Source organism: Stegostoma tigrinum, chromosome 27 (genome assembly GCF_030684315.1).
Source record: "Stegostoma tigrinum isolate sSteTig4 chromosome 27, sSteTig4.hap1, whole genome shotgun sequence".
Classification (NCBI taxonomy): Eukaryota; Metazoa; Chordata; class Chondrichthyes; order Orectolobiformes; family Stegostomatidae; genus Stegostoma; species Stegostoma tigrinum.
This window is the reverse complement of record NC_081380.1, coordinates 30,254,462-30,274,506: the sequence shown is the minus strand read 5'-3', so window position 1 is coordinate 30,274,506 and position 20,045 is coordinate 30,254,462. Positions and strand designations below refer to the sequence as shown.

The 20,045-nt window shown below is 37.6% G+C and overlaps 1 protein-coding gene across 1 annotated transcript in view; it reads left to right on the top strand.

Annotated features, from left to right (window-relative positions):
- Positions 1-19,597, top strand: part of nsrp1 (nuclear speckle splicing regulatory protein 1) — a 38,709-nt gene extending 19,112 nt beyond the window's left edge. Inside the window, exons 3-7 of the mRNA XM_048557177.2 lie at positions 8,836-8,892; positions 11,878-12,006; positions 15,175-15,382; positions 17,389-17,500; positions 18,054-19,597. Coding sequence (XP_048413134.1) covers positions 8,836-8,892; positions 11,878-12,006; positions 15,175-15,382; positions 17,389-17,500; positions 18,054-19,134 — 1,587 coding nt within the window. The 3' untranslated portion in view covers positions 19,135-19,597. The remainder of the gene's footprint in view (positions 1-8,835; positions 8,893-11,877; positions 12,007-15,174; positions 15,383-17,388; positions 17,501-18,053) is intronic.
- Positions 19,598-20,045: the final 448 nt, after the last annotated feature.

Below are 20,045 nucleotides of genomic sequence, written 5' to 3'. Positions count from 1 at the left end.
CAGCACATCATTAATCTTCTCAGCAGTAAAGTTATGATCTGGATTTTGCGAAATAGCTAGCGACCTCTGCCCTCCTAAGAACAATTAAATGTGGAAGTCCAAAAATTAGTGTTAGTGATTCCAAATTCATCCACAGGGTGTCCTTTTGAAATCCTCACTGATAAAATTGAGACTTCTTTTCAAATTGCCATGGACTTTTCTACCCATTCACACTAATAGTCTCACTGCAAAACCCCTTGAAAATGTTATAGCTTAGAGTAAGATGTATCTATAAGATGTAAGGTTGTCCTTCAGTTACACGGGCCCTGGCCATTCCCTATCCAGATTTCTGTGTACAGTGTTTGTGTCCTTTAAATGTGTTGGAAACAGTTCAGAGAGAAGAATAGATAGTAACTTGATTGATAAGAAAAGTTCCTGAAGTGCTTGACAGAGCAGATGTGGTTAGAGTGTTTCTTCTTTGGCAAACCTAAATTAGGGATTACGGTTTAAAGTCCAGTCTACACATTCAATGTGTTATGTGATGCAACCACCATGCTAAATGGGATAGGCAATAGACTTAGCAACTTCAGACTGATCATGCATGAGGCACTTTGGGACATCAGCAAAATTTTACGCAGTGTAATCTGCAACCTAATGGCCTCCACACTCCCCACTTTACAGGGGATCAGCCCAAGTTTATTGACGAGTACAGGGGAGGTGGGCATTGTCAAAAACAGGACCAGGCATAAGTCAAAATGGGGAGTCAACTTGAGGAAGCAGCAACACTGATCTGCTTGCACACCAAGCAGCATAAGCAGCAAGTGATAGACAAGGCATATTGATCCCACAACCGATGGATCAGATTTAAGCTCTGGAGTCCTACCACATCTATTCATGAATGGAGATTGGTAATTAAACAATTCACTGGAGGATTAGGCTGCACATATCGGTGTAAAGATAAGGCTGAAGCATTTGCAGCAATCTTAAGCCAAAAGTCCAAGTGGATGTCCCAGCTTGGTTTCCTCCTAAGCTCCTCACCATCACAGATGCTATTTTTCAGCCAATTCTGTTCACTCACTCCAAATGATATTGAGAAATAGCTAAAGGCACTGGATATTATAAAGGCTTTGGGCCCTGATAATATTCTGGTAATAATACTGAAGGTTTGTGCTCCAGAACATGCTGATTCCAGTACAGCTACAACATTGGCATCTAAACGATAGTATGGAAAATTGCCTAATTTTGTCTTGAACAGAAAAACAGGGCAAATCCACCCTGGCCAGTTACCACACTTTCAGTTTGGTCTTGATCATCAGTAAAGTGCTGGAAAGGGCTGCTTGATGTTCAGTGCCATTTGTGATTGCTGAGATGCTGAAGCGGTTTTTGGCCAGATGCAGCAAGATAGGGACAGTATCAAAGCTAGGATTGACAAGTGGCAAGTAACACTGTCAATCAATGGCTATCTCTAATGGCTAAGAGAGAATCTAACCATTTCCCCTTGACATTCAATGGCATTGCCATCACCAAATTCCCCCACTGTCAACATCCTGGTGATTACTATTGACGCAAAACTGAGCTGGACAACTGGACTAGCCGTGTAAATGCTGTGACTATAGAAGCAGGTCAGAGGCTCAAAATCCTGCAAGAAATAACTGACAACCTGATTTCCCCAAAACCTGACTACCATCGACAAGGCCCAAATCAGGAATGTGATAGAACACTCCCCAATTGTCTGGGTGAATGCAGCACCAGTAACACTCAAGAAACTATGCTATCCAAGAAAAAAAGTCATTTTGATTGGCACGATATCCATAAACATTCAATCCCTCCAACGCTGATGTATAGTAGCAACAACAAAGTGTTATATCTACAAGATGCACTGCAGAAATTCACCAAGGCACCTTAGGCAGCACTTTCCAAACCCAAAGCTAACACTATGTAGAAAGACAAGGACAACAGATGAATAGGAACACCGCCCCCTGACTTGGAATTATACTGCTGTTCCTCTTAGTGTTGTTTTATCAAAGTCTTGCGACTCCCTCCCTGACAACATTTTGGATTTAGCTGCAACAAATGCATGTCAGTGGTTCAAGAAAGCTGCTTGCCACCATCTCATTGAGAGTATGTAGGAATCAGCAATAAATGCTAGCCAAACCAGTGCAGCCCACTTCCAGTGATTGAATTTTAAAAAGCCACCCATTTAAGACTGAGAGAAGAATTTCTTTTCTTTTCTTTTCTTCTTTGTTGAGTGTCTTTGGAACTCTGCTTCCACCCTGTTTTGGAGGAGGAGAGTCTTTGAATATTTTGACAGCAGAGGTGGATAAATTCTTGGTAGCTGGTGGGAGAGGTTATTGGAAGGGAGCGGGAATGTAGAACTGAGGATACAGTCTGATCAGCTCAAATCTTATTAAATGGTGGTTCAGGCTCAAGGGGCCAAATGGCCTACTTCACCTTTACCTTGTATGTTAACATTTACCATCCACCTATTGCTTTTGGCATGTACGTGATCTTTGAGAACTGTGATATGAGTGTTCGCTCTTCGCAGGACTCTCTCGATTCCACCATCGATTCTGCACTAATGAGTTGCTTTCTTTATCTAGGCCACCAAGGTTCCTGTTCCCCATATTATCAGTCCATTGCTTTGCTCTATCCCTATCCATCGAATGGTTGTCATGGACGTAGAATCATAGAATTTTACAGTACAGAAGAAGGCATTTACTCTTCGTGTTTGTACAGCCTTCTAAAACAACTACATGGCTCGTCCCATTCTCTGGCCCTATCTCTGCAGTACTGTAAATTAACCACTTGCAAATATAGAGCTAGCTGCCTTTTCAAACCTTCTTAGAATCCCCTCCTCCATTCTCCTAGGCAGCGCATCTGCACCAGAACTTAGTGGAAGCTGAATGTTCAGCGTTGTTTTACAATTGGAAATTACTGTGGGCTTTTGTTTCGTTCCCTTAGCCTTGCAGACTAGTACCATCATGTCTGTTGTCAGGTTCTGCAATTTTCATTCATTCTGCTTTTGAACCTTTCCGTTCCATAGTTGGCTGCTGGAGGTGTGTTGGGTGCTTCATCCATGTTTCTGGCACTTCTTAATCAATGCTTGTATTTTTGTTTATTATTTGATGAAGAATTGCTGGAAATGGACAGTTTTGGCATTGAGTTCTCTTGGTGGGCTCTGAGCAATATAGATCTTTTTCCTTAATATTAGACTGTTTCCTTTAATATGATGTCGATATCAAAAAACTGTTGCTGTGAAACCCTTGCTGGTTTTACCAGTCTGATTTGGAATACTTAAATACTATGTTTTGTTTTCTCAATACTGTAACTATTGTGTTTCTAGTGGTGATGTAACTATTCTTATGATTTTCAAGGATCCATTTTTGATGCATGCTTCTCAAGATTTGGTCAGTGATTAGTTCCTGTTCGGATGGCACCTTTGGTTTTCATTATTCCATATTGCACCACATTTTTTTAAACTGATGCCAACAGCCTTCGTTAAAGCAGTTACTTGATCAGATACCAAATCATACAACTCTTCATTTGACAACAGCTTCATACTTTATTCCTTTTGCTGGAGGACTTTTTGTCACTTGCCATGCCTTGCATGGTCTGCTGTTTAGGTGTGTCTTAAACATCTTCGCAACATTGCTTGATCCCATGTGCTGAAAAGAATGTGGTCATCTTGTATAGTGATTTGACTTGTACACTGTGATTTATAGTTGTGACATCATGCAGCTTTTAAACGTTTTTTTTAGTAATTGGAACAATTTCAGGATTTTAGCAGTCCAAGTTTGTAATTTATTTTGTTGTTGATTGGATTTTTTTTTCTTTATTCATTCATGGGATCAGGATGTTGCTGGCTAGGCAGCAATTATTGCCCATGCCTAATTGCCCAGTTGTGAGTCAACCACATTGCTGTGGGTCCGGAGTCACATGTAGGCCAGACTAGGTGAGGGTGGCAGTTTCCTTCCCTAAGGACATTAGTCTATATAAAATGCAAAATGCAGCAGGTCCTGGAGATCCAAAATAAAAGCAGAAAATGCTGGAAGTATTTAACAAGTGAGACAATATATGGAAGAGAGAGACATTCATTGATATTTCAGTCATCAGAACTGGAATGTTACTGATTTAACAGATTTTAAGCAAGTACAAATGTAAACAAAGTTAATAAAAGAAAGGAGCTAACAACAAAGGGAAGATGTGTGATACCATGGAAGCAGGAGTAATTTAAATGGCTGATAGGATAATGAAGTAAGGCAAAAAGCGGATGGTAATGGGGCATGAAACAACAGATGCATTTAGAGGAGGTGTAAATGACAGCCACCATCTGAAAACATGAAACTGGTAGTTATGACCTAATCTTGTATTTATGGGATTAAGGTTTGTGGTACTTATGCAAGTTTTTGTTTTTTTTCATTAAATCTTGTGTTAGTCAATGTTACCAACTCATATACTGCATACATGCATCGAACCAATTTGTTGCCAAGTAATCCTAAAATATCTTTTCAAGCATAATCCGTTTATATGTACCTTGTTTCAATGTGATTTATTGTTCTGTAAAAAGTTTGCTCAATAAAGATCTTTCTACTGTGCATCTCTCTCACACATTGTCTTTTTCCAAACATCAGAATATTTTATATGAAACTTGAACCAGCATTTGTTAATTGTGCTTCAATAATCCAGTACCGCAAATCACAACTTGAGGAATTTGCACTGATAACTGCTTGTATGTTAGTTCTTTCCACAATAAGTGTATTTTAATATATTTATAATTGTATGGAACTGACTGGCTTGTTCGTTTCAGCTACATCTTTCTCCCTAGAAGTTTACGCAAACATCTTTAGGCATTTGAAGGATCCTTTTTTGGAAAAAGGACATTGTGTGAATAAAGGACATTGTGTGAACCGACATCTGGTTCATTTGCCATCTTGTGTTCTGTTTTAAATCTCTAACAAAGTATTAATATTTTTAGTGAGGAGTGAAATGTTGTGTATTATTACCACAATATTAAAAAGAACTAGGGTTACGTGTGATAGTAGGAACTGCAGATGCTGGAGAATCCAAGATAATAAAGTGTGAAGCTGGATGAACACAGCAGGCCAAGCAGCATCTCAGGAGCACAAAAGCTGACATTTCGGGCCTAGATCCTTCATCAGGAAGGGGGATGGGGTGAGGGTTCTGGGATAAATAGGGAGAGAGGGGGAGGCGGACCGAAGATGGAGAGAAAAGAAGATAGGTGGAGAGGAGAGTATCGGTGGGGAGGTAGGGAGGGGATAGGTCAGTCCAGGGAAGACGGACAGGTCAAGGAGGTGGGATGAGGTTAGTGGGTAGGAAATCCAACCTAGCTCTTCCCCTCCCCCCACTGCATCCCATTTCAACTCCCCCTCCCATTCTTTAGATGACATGTCCATCATGGGCCTCCTGCCGTGCCACAATGATGTCGTCTGAAGGTTGCAGGAACAGCAACTCATATTCCGCTTGGGAAACCTGCAGCCCAATGGTATCGATGTGGACTTCACCAGCTTCAAAATCTCCCCTTCTCCCACCGTATCCCAAAACCAGCCCAGTTCGTCCCCTCCCCCCACTGCACCACACAACCAGCCCAGCTCTTCCCCTCCCCCCACTGCATCCCAAAACCAGCCCAGCCTGTCTCTGCCTCCCTAACCTGTTCTTCCTCTCACCCATCCCTTCCTCCCACCCCAAGCCGCACCTCCATCTCCTACCTACTAATCTCATCCCACCTCCTTGACCTGTCCGTCTTCCCTGGACTGACCTATCCCCTCCCTACCTCCCCACCTATACTCTCCTCTCCATCTATCTTCTTTTCTCTCCATCTTCGGTCCACCTCCCCCCCCCCTCCTCCTAATCCCAGAACCCTCACCCCATCCCCCTCTCTGATGAAGGGTCTAGGCCCGAAACGTCAGCTTTCGTGCTCCTGAGATGCTGCTTGGCCTGCTGTGTTCATCCAGCCTCAAATTTTATTATCTAGGATTATGTGTGCTTTGAAGCACTACATTTAATAACAGTTTGATTATATCTCTTAGGCGTTCAGCAAAACAGGAAATTTCTATCAGTCCACAGGCTTGGGAAATGCTTATAGTAAACTGCTGATGCATTTGAATTTATAGTTTTACTTATTTGGTTGACTGTTTTAAAAGATCAAAGTAAATTGTGGCCTTTACACTGGGATTTAACTTTAACCACACTGTTCATTGATTTCTTTGTTAATTTCTGCAATACACTGCTTTGATGTCCAATTTCCACTATTCATAGAAATATTATTTTACCTGGGGAACATTGGTGCCTGACTTTTGGGGATTTCTAAAATTAAATAGAATGTTAATGATTTGTTTTAAAATGGGTGTTTCAGATAATGAGAAATGAATTCAGTTAATGGTTGGATCTAAAAGGATTTCTCCACTGCTTGTCACAGTTCCAGGTCCTCAGGGATAATGGGAACTGCAGATGCTGGAGAATCCGAGATAACAAAGTGTGAAGCTGGATGAACACAGCAGGCCAAGCAGCGTCTTAGGAGCAGAAAAGCTGACCCTTTATCAGAGATGGGGTCTAGGCCCGAAACGTCAGCTTTTGTGCTCCTAAGATGCTGCTTGGCCTGCTGTGTTCATCCAGCTTCACACTTTGTTATCCCCAACACAGGTCCTCGACTTAGTATTATCTGGTAGATTATGATGCAAGTATAAACATGTAGTTAAGCAGCACTTCTTTGTGCTTAAAGTTGAGTTTAGTTTATAGACATCCTGCATATGCTGCCAGCACGTGGATCCTGTACGTGCTGTATGATTGAGCATGTAGTGCCTGATGCATGCAAAATGCTATAATGCTTAGTGGAAGCCAGTGAATGGCTTTATTGATGAAATGACTTACTTTGCTGGAATGATCATTGCAAAGTACATTCCAGAAGCACATTGAAATTGTTGTAACTCTCCTGATTTAGGAAAATACTCTCAACTTTTTATAAGGCACCTAATGAAATTTTACTGTGATCAATGCCAATTTTTCAGCCTACTTCAAAACTCTTTGGATTTATAGGTTTGCCTGTTCATGAATTGGAGCATTTTAATTTTTTTTTGGAACCAACTTCCTTCAAAGACAGTAAATGAAATTTTTGCTAGTTTCTCTTTTTAAAAATAAGTCTAACATGTGAGATGTAGAATAGACCGGAGATAACAATTAATTAATCCAACAAATAACCAAGAATTGTTTGACAGCACCTGCCAAACCCAAAACCTCCACTACCTAGAAAGGACAAGTGCAACAAGTATATGGAAACGTCACCACCTGCAAGTTGTGCTCCAAAACATATATATCAATGATATTGTAATATAAAATTGTATCGCTGTTGCTTGATCAAAATCCTGGAACTTTCTTCCTTACAGCACTGTTAATGTACCGAATTGCAGTTCAAGAATGCAGCTCACCACCACCTTTTCTGGGACAATTGGGGATGAATAATAAATGCTGTCCTAACCTGCTTTATCCATATCCTGGGAAATAATTTTTTTTTTAAAGTCCTGTTACATAGATTATGAAAGGTCAGATTCAAATGTATTTGCTAAATCTTTTCTCCAAATCTCTGGTTATCATTTAGAATCCAAGTGGAATTTGAAAATTTTTTTCAGATGTTCAAACCTGTGATTATTCATATTATTAGGAATTGAACTAAGAGTAGGTAATTCTGTGAAGTTGATATTGTTGACCTGTCCCACCCCGTTGTAAAAGTTCATCAACTCTGCTTCGCTGATTTCAGACTATTGGCTGCACTCTGAGAAGAAATTGTGCAGCACTTTGTCATCTTGATTGTGAGGGTGAGTAGCTTATAGCTACTCTTGCCTACCTGCATAGTGAGCAGTTTAGAACTCAGCAATTAAGCTAAAGACTTGAAATATGCCCTTCTGTGTGATTTGGGATAATTTAGATCCTGACGGACCAGGTTAATAAATGGGATTTGTAATTCTGCTGACATGTGAATTGAGGTACAAAAACAGAAGTTGCTGGTAAAGCTCAGCAGGTCTGGCAGCATCTGAGAAGGAAAAAAAAAATCAGAGTTAATGTTTCAGGCCTGGTGACCCTTCCTCTGATTTCTTTTTTCCTCACAGATGCTGCCAGACATACAGAACTTTTCCAACAATTTCTGTTTTTGTTCTTGATTTACAGAATCTTCAGTTCTTTTGGTTTTTATTTAGTGTAAATTAGTTGCTCTTTTACTATTTTCTTAATTTGTTTGTCTGTTCTTGTGGATTGTGATGTGTTGTAGCATGTGTCTGGAAAAGGGTGCCACCTTAATGCTTGTTTTGTGTTATGAAGTTTTAGATGTATTTCTTGCTGAGAAAAATTAATCTATATTGACTCAATTTGGAGAAAAGTGTAGACCAGACATCATCTTTTCTAAGATTATTTATTTAATTAAAGCATGTATGTAGATGAAGACGTAAATCATATTCGCAATATTGACTTGATGCCATGTTTAAAATCGAATAAGTCACATTACACTAAAATTGCATTTTATTTAGGTTATAAAAATACTTAATACATTAGTGTGAAATTAATGTTTTTAGATGCATTCACCGATTCAAAAAATTTCATGCACATATAATAGCTAATATCATAATATCTAATGTCTAGATTCCTGTTTCTAAGTCTAATGACTATCACTTAGGTCTTTGACCCAATTTAAGTTAAATTTGAATGTTAATGTTTCTCCATTGGATTAATTAATCTCCATGTAAAAATAATAGTAATTATTTATTTATCCTTAACTTTAAAATAAATTATCCCATGTAGCTAAGACTGTGTTCAGGTGTTGTTCAGCACATTTTTATTTTCTGCTTGTAGACATCAGTCAATGAGACCCTTCAGAAGGAGTCACTGAAGAAGAAAGTGATGAAGCAGGTATGTTTCTGTTCAAACATTAAACTTTTTAACCTAAATTTTAACCTATGGAAAAATGATATTTATTTTAAATGTATCTAACTGTGACAAATGCTAATTAATTTAACAAATGCCACAGATGTTAAAACCTCAATGTGATTGGTATTATATCGTGACAGACATTCAAATACTGTACGAGAAAAGTAGTTGGTATTTCTTATATGTGATTACAGTACCTTGCATATGCCAATCTATTCAACCTAGGAGACATGACAGGAAAGGAAAAGGGTAACAAAGAAAATAATCAATTATAATGAAATTATATTAAAATGTAATGCTAAAGTATGAAATTTGTATACAGCAAATGTGTTTCATCTTAGTAAAATCTGAAGCTTCAATGGCCATAATAGTGGCTAGTCTTGAGTGGCTATAAAACAACTGTTGTGAATGACCAAGATATCAACTGGATTGAGTGTATATTAAACTTTCTAATGACTATACGAACATCATGTTGCGCTACGTTTTTTTAAAAAATTTGAACTACTATTGCTGGTTCTATTTGATTTAAACATTTTTCACAATCTCTGTGGCAGACGTATGCTATTTTCAACTCTCTAACATACTTTTGTAGTTAAAAGATGCTGGTACATACAGTACCAAACAATTTGTTTTGAATGTACAATCTAATATTTAGATAGGTGGCTTGAAATGTCTCGCAGAAGTACTAAGATGAAACACATTGAGGTTTTTCGGTTCAGGATGTTTGTTTAACTATATTGCATAGTTATGCTGTCTAATGCCAAATGCATTCAATTTAGACTATTTGTGGTTAAATTCTGGATTTGTATTTTAAGTGACCAAATATGGCTTTGTGAGAACATGCCTCTCTGTAATGCTCTTTGCCATTCAATTTGAACCACATTTACAAATAAAATTTTAATGCACCTTTTTTCAAGATATGATTCTTGAGATATAAGATATCCTTTCTTTAAAAGGACACGGTTTAAAAATAAGTGGTAGGCCATTTAGAACAGAGTTGAGGAAAAACTTCTTCACCCAGAGAGTGGTGGATATATGGAATGCTCTGCCCCAGAAGACAGTGGAGGCCAACTCTCTGGATACTTTCAGGAAAGAGATGGATAGAGCTCTTAAAGTTAGTGGAATCAAGGGTTATGGGGATAAGGCAGGAACAGGATACTGATTGTGGATGATCAGCCATGATCACAATGAATGATGGTTCTGGCTCGAAGGGCCGAATGGCCTACTCCAGCACCTATTGTCTACTGATTCAGGAAGGCTGCTTAGTACTATGTTATAATATTGCTCAATGACTAAAGTGAGATTCCTAAATTAATTAATCCAGGGAGAACATCTAATTGCAATTAAAATTGAGATTTCAACTGAAATCATTGAATTCATCCTGTCATAGCAGTTAAATGATGCATATTGTGGCCATCTGTTTTAAAAGGATTGTTTTGGTTGTATAGTTTTTAATTCTGTAATCATAATTTCCCAGGATACTGCATGGATAAGACAGTACAACAAGTAGCCATTTCAATGCTAAAGAAAGAAGGGAATTTTTTAAATAACATAAGACATCTGAAAATTGTTCTCATCTAATTGATTATTTTGGGGAGCAGTCACTGCCACATGCACAACTACTTGAAGTTGCATTTTTATAGCATTTTTCACAGCTCCAAGTTGCCAAAACGCAATTACTTCCTGTAATATTGTCACACAAATGGGGCAAATTAGTGGTGATGGTGATTTAAAAAATAGACGTTGGTTGCGATTGCAAGATAATTTTTAATGTTGCCAGGTGATCCTAATGAAGTGTCAGAATAGACTATTGGTTTATAATGTTATCAAGTTATGCTGTACAGAAACTGCCTTTTATGTTTTCATTGGCAGAAAATCACTGACTAATTTTTTAAAAGGACAAAGAGAGTGAGTTGTTAAGATAGCTGTTGAGGGTCATCTAATCTTTGAAACAAGCCTCCAGAAAAGGTCTTAATTAAATGGCCTGTGGAGGTGCCCTTCCTTGAACGGACATGTAGAGACAAAAATCATCTGTGGAGTTTGCACTTTTTGTTCTCTGTCTTGCCAAAACCCGATCCCTGGACTTCCAGCCTTATTGTGTTTACAAATTCAAAACTGATCAGACAATTGTAGTGAAACCATGTTCATCTTGATGGGTTTGAATAGCCCCATCCATCCCACATCCATTGAGTAATAATGACTCTGAACTCTAAATTGTACAGGTGGCCTATGGGAGTATTGATTAGATGGTCATATGCCCAAAACTGAAGATAATAAAATGTGAGGCTGGATGAACACAGCAGGCCAAGCAGCATCTCAGGAGCACAAAAGCTGACGTTTCGGGCCTAGACCCTTCATCAGAGAGGCCCGAAACATCAGCTTTTGTGCTCCTGAGATGTTGCTTGGCCTGCTGTGTTCATCCAGCCTCACATTTTATTATCTTGGAATTCTCCAGCATCTGCAGTTCCCATTATCTCTGCCCAAAACTGAGCAGATTTTTAAAAAGTCCTTTATTCAAAAAAAAGAAATAAGCCTGTTTGGAAACAGCAGCAAGTGTGTGTGTGTGTTGGGGGAGGGGTGTCTCTGTCTCTCTCCACCTAATCTTACAAACTTGCACTGTATCTGCTGTTTTTGACTATCCCTGCGGCATTGACAGAGATGTTTTTAAAGAACTCAACCCAGCAGTTATTGTTTCCAGAAGAACAGATAAATAAGGATGTGCATCAGCAGGATCGACTTCACATTCTGGAAATGACATGCCTAAACCCTTCTGACTATTCACCTCCCTCTACTTTTTGAACTTATATTAATATTTCCTTTGGATTATGACTATGCGAATCACTTTGGTATTTATGCCACTACGTGAATACTTGTAGCATTAGTATAGTTTTACAATGTTTCCTATTTTATGAAGAAAAGGTCTTTTCAGTGATTGGCTTACCAAACATGAACTTTTTTTAAAAACAGACTAAGTTAGAAATACAGAAGGCACTGGAGGAAGATTCCACAGTCTATGAATATGACAGTATTTATGATGACCTTCAACAGAAGAAGTTGGAAAGCAGCACAAAGTTGTTGTCTGGTACCAATAAAAAGGTAGATTTTAATGTGTGAAATTTACTTTAAGATTTTTTTGCACACCTGAGTTTCCCCTTTTCTTGAAAAAAAATTTTCCAACACACATTCAATGCCCCACTCTCCTTCCTTGGGATTTCCCATACCATGGATGTAAGAGAGCTGTCAGCTAAGTGCGTCGAAAGTCCTCTGGCAGTACTGCTCTGAACAACCCATCAGGTGATACAGTAAACCAAAATGCAGTGTTGTGCAATCTTGTTTTGTCCCTCTGATCTTAACAATATTTGGTTTTGAAACAAAATGAATGGACACTGAAAACCTGAAATTAAAACAAAAAATATCCAAACATAGCAAATGTGATGTGCAAAATAGTTTTTTCATGCAGTGAGTGATTCCAGTCTTGAATGCATTGACTAGAATCTTTTTGTTTTAAATTTGTTTGTGAGATGTGGCATCTCTGGATAGGCTGACATTTATTGCTTTTCACATTGTTAACCACATAGTTATGGATCTGAAGTCACACTTAGGCCAGACCATGTAAGGATATTGGTGAACAACATGGATTTTTATAGCAATTGGCAGTGGTTACATAGTTGTCATTGTTTAGCTTTCTATTTCAAATTTTTACTGAATTCACATTGCACCATCTGCCATGGTGGGATTCGAACTAGTTCAAACCCATGCCTCCAGAACATTAGCCTGATGTTCTTTGTCACTACTCCAGTCACGTTACCACTGCACCATAGGTTCCTGTCAAGGACAGTTCAATTTAGATGTCCATGAGAGCACTGAATGATTATTTCTATTCAAATAAAGTGCAAGGAAATTGGAAAAGGCACAATGTTTCTATGCAAAATGTTTATGGGATAGAAGTGCAGACATGACTGGTGAAATGGTGCTTCCTGTGCTGTAATCATTCTGAGATATGCAGGAGATCAGGCGACCACTGTGGAGATGGAAACAGATTTAATGCTCAGAATTCTATCAGGCTGACATGGCTATTGTCTATTGGTCAGATACCTGACTGGGAACTCTGTCGGTTCTTTTGGGGAGGCTTGACAGCATCGAGTGACTTTCCTGGTCATAATATGGTCTTTTGCATGATTGAGGTCCATGATGTTAGCGGTCTCATCCAAAGAGAGCTGGCCAACCGGTCAAAGACGAATAACTCCTCGTGCTGCTAATTCAGCAGTGGCAGCCAGTAACATTGCACCTGCCAGGGACCCAGGAACATCGTCATGAGATTCCAAATTAAATCTATCTGTAGGCTAGATGGGGATCAGGCATTGGGATTGAATGAGAGGAAGGAACAAGATGGGGCAGTGTGGTTTTCAACACCTACCTCAACATTGGGCCCCTCAATCAGGCCAGATTGCCTAATAACCCCATGTCCCCATCCCTGAAAGCCACTGGCTATACATTGGGCGTGCTGGATAGTTTTCTAAGGGTTCAGGAAAGCTATGGGGTACACAGGGCATTTAATCCCTGAATCACTACTCACTAAAATGCAGTGTACTCAGAGTCACTTGGCTTATTAATGAGCTTAATGTCTTGCCTGCGGTAGCCAGGACTCGTGCATCAGTCCTTGTCATGTTCCCACCAAATTGGGTTGGTTTTATCGCCCCTGCGTGCACAATACAGACTGTCCAGTCATTAAGTGCGATCACCCACCATGTTTCTCTCTATAAGGCTGCATTAAATCCAGCAATCAGCCTGAAACATGAAGTCTGGTCTGTCTTCTCAAGTCTTATCTGACATGCTGAGTACTTCCACTGTTTACTGTTATTTAATGTTTGACTCTTGGCAGAGGAAGCTTGAGGATATACTTGTAACCTACTGTGCCTCTACAAGTATTATGCTGCCAGGGAGGCGAATCATTTGTTTTTGTAAAAAATGAGTTAATTTATTTGTTGATGAAATAATCTAACTCATTTTGTTAATGTTTTTAATTGGTTAAAGCTGAAAGCCCATTTAAGCTTTGGTTATCAAGGTGCTTTGAATATGAAATATATTAGGAAGAATTGTTGAATAGTAATAAAAACCTCTGTGAAATTAACGTTGCTCAATAATTATTTTGTTTTGGATGCTTGTGTATATATGTATAGAAATTTCCCATAGAAAATTACCATGCGTGTAATTTGCTTGAGATACAAAGTTGTACTGGCATTTATAATTTGATTTTTTCCTAGCTATTTTGTTTCTGAGCATTGATGAAAAGCTGATACATTGTCCATGGAAATAATACTTCTACCTATCAGAATCCACTTGCTAGCCAATCAACATTCTCCTCTTGTACAGTATAAATGTTATTTTGTAGAAAACCTGAGGGAATTTTTGTGAATTATCCTGATGAGTTTGAGACAGTTGTATTTCAGCAATACTCAAGTTCTGTGCTGCCAAACGACTATTTGTTTTCTTTGAAAAAAATTTGCTTGAAATTTGTTTTTAAATTGAAGCTTATTTATTGATAGATTAACCGTTCTCCATTTTTTTTTGGTCTAGATCACTTAGCTAAAGTAAATGTTTATCTTTGCCCAATTGACCTTTCAAACTAAACTCAAAGCATTTGATCCAGCTTTTAATGTAGTAATATCAATGCTGGCCCATTTCAAAATTGCACTCCAGTGTTTTCAAGTGAAAAAATGAGCAAGCATCTGGATAATAAGTTTGAACATTTCTGCAGTGCTGCCTTTCTTTTAATAATATTCAAGAAATTATTCCCCAGTTTGTCTCAGAAAACATGCTGGAAATCATTATCAGCATTTATACAAGCAGCATATTTAGCAGGCTAAAACAAATTTGAAACAAAAAATCTCACATGTCACCAAAACTATATCTTCAATATCACCCTTTGCTTAAGAATGTCCATTATGGAATGCAGATGAAATCTTTATGTCCTGGTTCTCAATTGACCAGGTTTTCACATTAGGATGGAATTTTGGTCTCCTTTGGAGCAATTTCTACTTGTAATATAACATTTCCATTGGAAGATCGAGTAACGATAAAGACACTAAATATTCTGGGAATAGCTCATGTATTATATGTGGCAGTGTAGAACTGGACTTCAGACTAATAATTTAAGAATTTTCCATTTCTGTTGATTGTCTGTGTTCGTTTTTGTAAAATTTTAAAAACTGATTTTAGTTGAAGACTAAACCACATTTTTCTTCCCCCACTTTATCTTTAAAGCCCAAGTACATTGAGAGCTTACTAAAAGCTGTAGGGGAGCGCAAGAAAGAACAAGACAGAAGGATGGAACGAAAAATCCAAAAGGAAAGAGAGGCTGAAGGAGAGAAATATATAGACAAAGATGCATTTGTCACTTCTGCATACAAAAAGAAACTCCAGGAGCTAGCTGAGGAGAAGGAACGAGAACGCAGAGAAGCAGAAAGAGAGGGTGAGCTATAATGTATCTGTACACAAAGAACGGTCAGAAACACTCTTCCTAGCTTGAATACTCCAAGAATTTCAAACAACAGGATATAACCAGTATTCAAAGCATGCACAAGATTACATTTATTTTGAAAGGGACAGTCGTCTTAAAATATCCTTTTACAGGTGGTAGATTCTGACTTGTTTTATGCTCCAAGGAAATTACAAATTCGAGCAGGTATGATAGAGGGACTAAACAGGAGTTTATTTGCCCAAAAATGATTTTCTGGTGCTTTCTGCAAATGATTTGAGCAACTCCAAATTAGCAAGATGCTCCTTAAGAGGTGTTGCTGACCTTGGACCTCTTTGAGAGATGCATTGAATGTGCACCATATAACTTTGAAGTGAGCTGTAACTCCTAACACTCGGCACAAAAACTAAAAAGGCCGCCCATGATCCAATCTATTCTGGCCTCCAAAAGCAATCTTAAAGCATTATTTTTTTCAATATTGTACATTATAGAGGTAAGCTAAGATTTGATTAAAACTAATGAGTTTATAGTTTTTAATACAAGGATTTGTTTTGCTGGCACTAAAGAAGCACTGGCGACAGAAAGAAATACTGTCCAATGAAGTTTATTAGTAGCTAAGTTGAATGCTGGCCATGATTATCATCATAGCTATGAATATAGTTAGGAATTTTTACTTGTTGGCTTTTTTTGCACTGAAGCCTAGTACCAAGTGCTCAAAAAGTGGTGTGACAGAATAGAATAGGAAGAAAACTTCTGAAAAGGGAAACAACAGTTCCTATGAGCCAATCCTAACAAGCAGGGGGCAGTGTAACTACACAGTGTCTTTACAAAGTGAAATCTGCGCACACAACCACAAAAATTGCAATGCATGAGGCAAAGCATAGGCAGAGAAAAATTTTGCAATGCTAAGGAAATAGCGCATACAACTTTTATGCCTTTTAGCACTGTAAAGTTATCCAGGTGCACACCGCCTAACCCAGACCTAAAAGCTGATTTAGATTACTGAAGAACAGTGTTTTCTAAGTTGAAGTAGGACATGAGGGAAAATATGCAATATGTTATGCAAATGCAGTGTCATTTTGGATTGGTTTCAACAATGTCATTAATGTAACACACTTTTCTATGAATTGGAAATTTGTAGATGATAATTTCTCTGCTTAGAATGCAGGGGCACAGAAATTGGAGTCCTTGTAATTTTGTAATGTAAAGCTTGTATAGTTATTTGAGTTTTTTTTTCAAAAGACTTTGGCTGCCAAGAATATTGGCAGTCAGCAATACTTACCTCATTAAAGTGCCTGATTTGTCATTGTGTAGATACTTAGTTATAAATCAAATAAATCAGAACACATTCAAGGATTTAATACCAATCATCCTTTCATCAAATTGTGTCAAGCAGCTTCGATACTTTCCAAGGTAATTTAGTGAATCTGTGCAAGTAGAAATGTTGATTATTACAAATTGATCCATGATTTGAACTTTAGAGTGCAGATATATATGTCAAAGCAGTGAAGCAAATTGTTTTCAGGGCTTAAATTTTTGTTACCATATTCTAAATACTGCAATTTAAGGAAATGTTAATGCAGAAGTTTACGTTTGAATACTGGCTAAAAATATTCAAAAAAAAGTGCAGAATTTGTTTGGTCTTGTTATTTCACTCTCAAAAGAAATATATAGAATTAGTTTTTTTCTTATCTACCTTCTATACAAGAAAAGTCAGTTTAGCTGCTTAACTATTGTAGATTGAACTTGAAGCCGAGTTTACACAACAACATTCTTCCTTAAAATTAACTATGAGACTGCAGTTGACCCAGTATATTATTTGAGAGAAGTTAAGAATATGTGGCCTTTAGAGAGAGCAGATTTAGTTGACAGAGTATTACTTGTGTGACACAATACTGCCATACTAATTATAAAATCATGGCATCCCATGAGCAGTACCACTAGAGATTTCCTGCCTTATTGTTAACCACGTATTTAATGTTTTATTTTATTCTTAATAGCTTCTTTGGATGTAACAAAACAGAAAGACCTCAGTGGTTTCTACCGGCACTTTTTGAATCAGAAAGTGGGTGAAGAGTCAATTCCAGAATGCAGCATTCGTGGAAGCAAAGGGTAAGTTGTATAGTTTTACTGCAATATTAGCCGCTGCAAACAAGTCTCCCAGAATTTATACTCTAAATGCTAAAGGTATCAAATTGACAACATAAGACATGTGCAAAATGTTTGAACACATAACACTAAACCAAATATGGCATTTAGGTCATACTTAATTCATGCAAGCTATTTACAGGAATATGAGAATAAATTCTATAATGCTTAATTGTATGTCAGTTGTGTTTCACTACAAGCACTCCAGTGAAGTAGCTTCTGTGAATTAGAGAGAGTTTCTTTGTGTTTTGTTTAGATCATTTTTAGTGTACTCAAAATCTCAAGAGATATCTTCATTTAATATATACACAAAGTTTGAAGCTACATCAGCATTTGGAAAGAGCTTTTATCAGGTTCCTTTAATTCAATTGGTTTAGATAATTTACTCAGTGAATATGAATATTTATAAGGTGGAAATTTTAGATACCTGACAATTACATCACTCATATTCCTAATTTTAAAAAATAATTCTCAATTTTATTTGTCAGTCCTAATTTTCTTCATTTGCCTCCTCCAGTGTGAAAGAAGAACAACCTGGAAACTATGCTGATGAGAGTGACTATAAAAATCCTGCTGCCATATCAAGGGGATCTGTGGATGAACAAAACCCTGATGCAGACAGTGACTTTGAAATTGACAGTGATGATGATAACACTAAAAATGGTCAAAAAAAATTGGCTACCAAAACAAGAAATGATGAGAGTTCAGATAATAGTGAAGAGAAGGCAACAGGCCATCAATACAGAAGGCATGTTGAGTCCTCTAGTGAGGAAGAGCAAACTCATCAACATAAGAGTCATTCGCACAAAGAAGGAAGAAGTGAGAAAGGCAAGAGACACTCTAAGAGTTATAGAGACAAGGAAAAAAGCTTCAGAAATAAGGAAAGTTCCAGCTATAAAGAGCACAAACATGTGAAGGACAAGTATAAAGAAAAAGATCGTCATAGAAAGGAGAGAGAACATGAAAGATTCAAGGATGGGAAAGAACAGAAGAGAATCAAGGAGGAAAAATGTAAAAATAAGGACTACAACAGTGGAAGGGATGTTAGACATGGAGATTATGGAGAGAAACATAAAGAAAGAGATGAGCAAACAAGAGATGAAAAGCTCCAAGAACGAGAGCAAAACAAAGTGGGAAAGTATGCAAAGAAAAATGACAGAAGAAAGGAAGAAAAGTACAGGGAACTCCCATTAAAGGGAAAGTGGGACAAGGGTATTAGTGAAAAGGAAAAGGACACCTTTGAAAGAACTGATAAGAAATATGGAAGCTGTGATACAAGGGACGATGGCTCAGAGAAAGAAAAACACAGAAAACATGATCATAAGAGAGCTCGATCTGAAGAAGAAAGAATTGAAGAACTGAATGTAGAAAGTAGAGATAATGAAGATAAAGGGAAAAATCTGAATTTGTTGAATGAGCAAAAATCGAAAGATGATCCAGAAAAAGAAACAGATGGGGCTGCACCGCCCCAACCAGTCAGTAAATTTGTCAAGCGCAGCAACCAAGAGACTATTACATCTGCAAAAGAACGATACCTTGCTAGGCAGATGAACAGAGCTTTAACAAAGTCATATATTGAACCTGAGGAAAATGAGTAAATTTATTGGGACTGCTACAAAACTATAAAAAAAATCAGATTTTAAATACATAAAATAACCTTTGAATGTTTTGGCAAGTCTTGTATGAAACCATGACAACCATTAAAAACTATTTTCACTTCTTAATAGCAAGAGAAGTTCATTGTGACTGCATGCATGGAAAATAATTGACACATCACTTTTGAAGCTATATTTTAGCCTATACATATAAGAACATTTTAAGGCAAAGTATCTATTTTAATTCTCTGGTGACTATAAAAGTACATGCTTTGGTGATTAAACATATTCTACTGAATCTAAAACAGAACTTTTTTGCAGTAATTGCAGATGATTGTAGATAACCTTTGTTTAAATCCAAACCTGTTGTGGCTTAAATATTCTGAGTTTTTCCACGAGTATGACATTCTCTACAGAGGAAATCTTTGTCGCCTGGTATTTTATGACTGTGATAAAAAAAAACTAGAAATGTTATCGGCAGCTTGCTTCCTGTTAGCAGGTTTTTCGTTCATCATTCAATTTGTTTGAAGCTATTCATTGGTAGTAGTATTTCTCTTGGTTGCATTTGTGTTGCTTCTGTTTCTGAAAAGTATTTTCAAGTGCAAATACAATTTTGTTTTTTTTAAATTGAAACTGCCACAGTAAATTTTTGAACAAAAATAAAGTAGCTGAAATAGCTCAGCAGGTCTGGCAGCATTTATGAAGGAGAAAACAGAGTTAACGTTTCGGGTCCGGTGACCCTTCCTCAGAACTCAGTAAATTTTTGGTTCAGTTTTGAAAAATGTGGCAGGTCCCTTTGTTGGTGTGTGTTGCAGCAAATGCTGTCCTGAACAGCAACATTGACATCCCATGAATAATTGAAATGAATAATTCCAAGTGTGGGGAAAAAAATGAAGCAATCTGGGCTCACTTCT